This window comes from Triticum dicoccoides, chromosome 4A (genome assembly GCF_002162155.2).
Source record: "Triticum dicoccoides isolate Atlit2015 ecotype Zavitan chromosome 4A, WEW_v2.0, whole genome shotgun sequence".
Taxonomy (NCBI): domain Eukaryota; kingdom Viridiplantae; phylum Streptophyta; class Magnoliopsida; order Poales; family Poaceae; genus Triticum; species Triticum dicoccoides.
This window is the reverse complement of record NC_041386.1, coordinates 539,715,877-539,720,423: the sequence shown is the minus strand read 5'-3', so window position 1 is coordinate 539,720,423 and position 4,547 is coordinate 539,715,877. Positions and strand designations below refer to the sequence as shown.

General features: G+C 44.0%; 1 protein-coding gene across 1 annotated transcript; it reads left to right on the top strand.

Annotated features, from left to right (window-relative positions):
• Positions 1–1,516: 1,516 nt before the first annotated feature.
• Positions 1,517–4,206, top strand: LOC119289087 (B3 domain-containing protein Os03g0619600-like). The gene is made up of 6 exons (XM_037568512.1): positions 1,517–1,681; positions 1,782–2,232; positions 2,327–2,529; positions 2,801–3,149; positions 3,224–3,432; positions 3,808–4,206. Exons 1-6 carry the CDS (start codon positions 1,580–1,582, stop codon positions 4,069–4,071), a joined length of 1,578 nt encoding a protein of 525 aa, XP_037424409.1. The 5' UTR covers positions 1,517–1,579; the 3' UTR covers positions 4,072–4,206.
• Positions 4,207–4,547: the final 341 nt, after the last annotated feature.

Sequence of the window (4,547 nt, the reverse complement as noted above, 5' to 3'; positions counted from 1 at the left end):
GTTCCAAAACCAGCTCCGACACTTTGAGATTTCCCTTCTTCCGGTCCATTTTAAGCTTCATGTGCACTTCACAATCGGTTCTAGTTTCAGCTCGAGGGCGCTTTGCCAAATGATCCCTTTTGTCTTGTGCTTGCTGACCCTCATTTGCACAAACAAATTTACATGATGTAACCTTGCCTTCGGCTGAACTTCTGTTAGTGTACCTTTTCCTAACCTCAAAGCCTTTCTGCCCACCGTAGCTAAGCCAATATGACCAAGCCTCATCTGAGCTTCTAAATTCCATGCCAACATAAGGTACCAAACTAGGCAATACAACTCTGCAAAGTAAAAACACCACGAGTAAGGGGATTGTAGAAGTACCACTGAATTATCGAGAAACTTGGTAAATCTGAATATATGTGCAGAAATTATGTAATAGTAACACTTAAACTATTGAGAAATGATGTAAATCTGAATATATGCAGACTTGTATATGTGCAGAAATTATGTAATAGAACTATCACTTAACTATTGAGAAATTATGTATATCTGAATATGTGCAGACTTGTATATGTGCAGAAATTACCTATTGGAATCTAAATCCTGGTGGGCTGTGATATTGACGAGCAGAGCAAGGCATCCACCTCCGGGCTCCGGCGATCTCTTTTTCGTCGGCTGGCGCCGTCTGCGTACTCTTCGCGCCTTTTTCTGTCTCCTCGCGCCCTTTTCCCCCTCGCCTGCCTCCCTCGCTTCGTAGTGGGCCGCTCGTTTTTGTGCTGATCTGAGCGAACCAGAGAGCTGCCGTCTGATGGTTGATGGACGGTGCCAAACGAAGGACGTCCCTCTGACTTGGAATCCCAACGTCAGAGGATCTCGTTCCGTTCCCCCGGTACCATTACTTGGACGAAACGAGAGGGTCGCATGCAAGCACGTCCGACGAGATCAAAAAGTACGTGCCTCGTAATCACCGAACCGGTGCCAACCTTATTTTTGCCACTTTTTTTGACCAGACCTCCCGCTTCTCCAAGACGGGCCTACAAGTCTACGACTGGACGACTAGACGTCCGTGTGATACAGTGCCTGCCACAGAGTACTCATATCAGAGTAGCAGAGACGAGGATGACAGGGCCAATCAGGGCATCCTACAGCTACAGGCGTGCGCCGCACACATCCATTTGAGACTCCATCCATTTGGTGCTTCTTCTCCTCCCTCCCTCAGAAGTTCAGGTTCTCTCCCTCCGTCTTCCCCTGCTTGGTTTTCCCTTCCGGCCGGCATTGCGGCAGGTCCTTTGCTTTTGTTTCCTGCTTAGCGTTCTCTCTGCATGTCTTGCATACATGTTCATTTTGCTTCTTTTGTTTCAGTCCTTTTTGCTGTGCTCAACAAGATTCTGCCGCTGCTTAGGTAAAGGAAACTTTCAGGGCTTTCTACAGTGAGAAGCTACAGGTTTTTCACTCGTTAAGTCAGGTAACTTGATGGGCAGTTGCAGAGTAAAGTTGTAAATCAAAATTGGTGTAGAGGGCAACAAGATTTGCTTTCACTGGCAGTGCCATCTTTCACGATCTGTGTTTTTCTCCTTACAGGAGATTAATAGACGGCGATATGAGGAACTCCTGTGAGTGCTGCAAGAGATACTGGACCCATTTGCATGGAAAGGTCAAGCGTTTCATCACGCGCATGGATAGACACTCTAGGCATAGCATGGTAAGCTCAGTGCTGGGTGGTCTTGATAACTGAATTGGTAGCAATAAGGCATTTCTGAAACTAGAGCTAATATATTTCCGGCAAACTAATATTTTTGCAGGTCATACCAGAGAGATTCGTGAACTATTTCGCGTGGAAGCTGTCAGGAACCATCAAGTTGGAAGCCCCCAATGGCAATGTCTACGATGTTGGAATTACTGAGCGTAGGAACAAAACAGTGCTCCGATCTGGGTGGGAGGCGTTTGTCGACGCCAATCATATTGTAGAAAGTGACTCGTTGATGTTCCGATACCGTGGAAATTGTCGCTTCAAGGTCGTGGTCTTTGATTCTAGTGGTTGTGAGAAAGTGTTTTCCTGTGCTGGCATACTGACCAATATTAGTGATCAAGAACCAAGCACAAATTCTACGGACATTTCAACCAGTTTCAGTGATGGTAATACTCATTCGTCAGCACGACGACAATCAGATGATTGCCAGAGTGGAAGCTCAGGCCACCGTAGAAAGCGAGCAAAGAAAGATGCAATATCCTCACCTTCGGAGGATTCGTCAGGTTAACTTTACCACTGACTTGTAACTGTTTGATCACATTATATGGTAACTACCATCTTACTGCAGTTACCCTTACTCTCGAAACTATTTTACAGGAGAAGACAGTCCTTATGAGCATGAGTCATCTGAATCCGATGGTCAGACGCTCCCAACGCCTCTTTATGTGTTATCAGGGAAGTGCTATTTAACAGAAGAAGATGACGCCAATATAGTTGAACTTGTCCAGGAAATTCAACCCGAAATGCCTTTGCTCGTGGCTATGATGAGGAAGCCCAGTGTGAAACCATATCCTGATCTGGTAATATTAAGTTAATCATACGAATTCCCCATGAAACATAAGTTAACTGTATGCCTTATAACTAGTTCCATAAATAAGTATTTGTCATTCGTTACTGTTTTGAAGTAAAAATGACCAAAACAGAGAAAGATGCACACTCATTGTAGATTCAGTATACTTGGTGCTTTACATTGGAAATCATGCTATCATGGGGATCTCACTTTTATTACAGTATTAATGCTCATGATTAAAACTAGGATCATTTTCACATTCTGCACCTTTCTGTGATCAGGTAATTCCCAAGGATTACACACTCGCACACTTTCCTCACAAAAATCAGACTATCAAACTACAACTGCCTGAGCAGAGCAAGAAATGGTACTGCGAGTTCCGTGTCAAATCTGATGGAGGTCATTGCAGTCTGTATGATTGTGGCTTTGTCCGTGAAAATAATTTACTGGAGGGAGATCTGTGCGTCTTTCAGCCCATGACGAGTCGTAAGGGTAGAACATTCAAAGTGATTGTCCATCTGCTTCGCAAAGCGACTATTGATCATCCCTCAAGTGAAAATATCTCAAAACGTGGTTTGCCAAGCACAAAGAATGCCCCAACATTGTGTATTAAGGAGGAACCAAATGACGGTATGCTAGTATCACACAATTATTAGTTTATTACCATGCCAAGAGTTCGTATCATTAATATGAAAACTTTCCAGATGAAGAAACCTTCTCTTCGGGGCATCATGAACATCGGATAAGTGAGAAGTATCCTGATCATGATGGTACAGAACCCTACATGATGGCAATGGGTGCCGAACTAACGGAAGTGCAGGACAAGATAGTTTTGGAGAAAGTTGGAGCCATTGCGTCAGATCTGCCCATTTACGTGGCAGTCATGACCAAGACCAGTGTCCGCGTCTCACTAGTAAGTCTAGAAAAAGAGTTTTTTCTCATGTTGAGTTGACAATAATTTCCTTTGCAGAAAAATCAGTCCATATAAACATCTGTAAGGCAATTTGCGTTGCGGCCATGGATGTACAGTAGTAGCATAGCAGAAGCAGCAGTAGTTGTCGCAATTTTTTTTTTTGATGCATAGTAGTTTTACCGAATTAGATTACCAAGAGTTATGTTTCAACCACTCATCCTTTGTATCAAGAGAAATTTTTTTAGAGGAAAATCAAGAGAAATTTGGATATCTGTACAACAGTTTTGTTCTATCAACTACTATTCCTCTACAAAATTCCAAGCTTGGCTTTCATGTTATTCTAACATGATCAATATTCTGCGTGTATATTGACAGACCTTTGGCACGGAGTACACTGCCAGGTACCTTCGAACGGGAGGCCGTAACTTGGTGCTTCAGCTGGAGGGGAAGAGCCAAAGATGGCATGGCAAGATGCGCGACAAGAAAGGTGCCCTGAGGATAAGTGGGGGCTGGACTTCTTTTGCGAGTGAGAACGGCCTGCGGGAGCGGGACATCTGCCTCTTCGAACTGATGAAAAACAAGGGGGAACTGAAGCAGAAGATGATGGTCTACATCCTTTCCAGAGAATTGTTTGCTTGAGACATGCCTCGACTCTCTGTGCTGGTATTTTGTATATCCATGGGCTCGTTGGTACTTTTGTGATTTGGAAGTGGAAACGGTGGGCATGGGACCATTCGCTGAGTATGGCCAACTACTGTAGTAATCATCATCATACTTCAGTGGCAGCTTTATTTTGTATCCTGAAGTTTAAACAAGTTAATGGTGATGAAGTTTCTATGAGGAGGAGGCCTTGAGGTTTAAAGAACACGTGATACCTAGTTTCTTGGTTCACTTGTCTACGTCCCTTGGGTTGATGCAAATTCAACGCACATGAGAATGTACATGAATTAGTGACCCCGAGCTCAAGAAGAAGGATTTAGTGGAAGATGGCGGGCAAATTCGTTTGGATGGGTGGATCTTGTCCTTTTTTCCGGAGTAACCAGTAGGAGCACCGGAAATGCCTTTTGGTGGATGGGTGCATCGGTGGATTAAAAAAAAAATTCCATGGCGCAAAA

What these genes read in the sequence shown, in the direction of transcription:
- LOC119289087 (XM_037568512.1), top strand. Translation starts at nt 1,580, where the DNA reads ATGAGGAACTCCTGTGAGTGCTGCAAGAGATACTGGACCCATTTGCAT. An exon ending in GACACTCTAGGCATAGCATG is followed by an intron (nt 1,682 to 1,781) that starts GTAAGCTCAGTG and finishes ATATTTTTGCAG; the next exon opens with GTCATACCAGAGAGATTCGT. An exon ending in TAAGGAGGAACCAAATGACG is followed by an intron (nt 3,150 to 3,223) that starts GTATGCTAGTAT and finishes AAAACTTTCCAG; the next exon opens with ATGAAGAAACCTTCTCTTCG.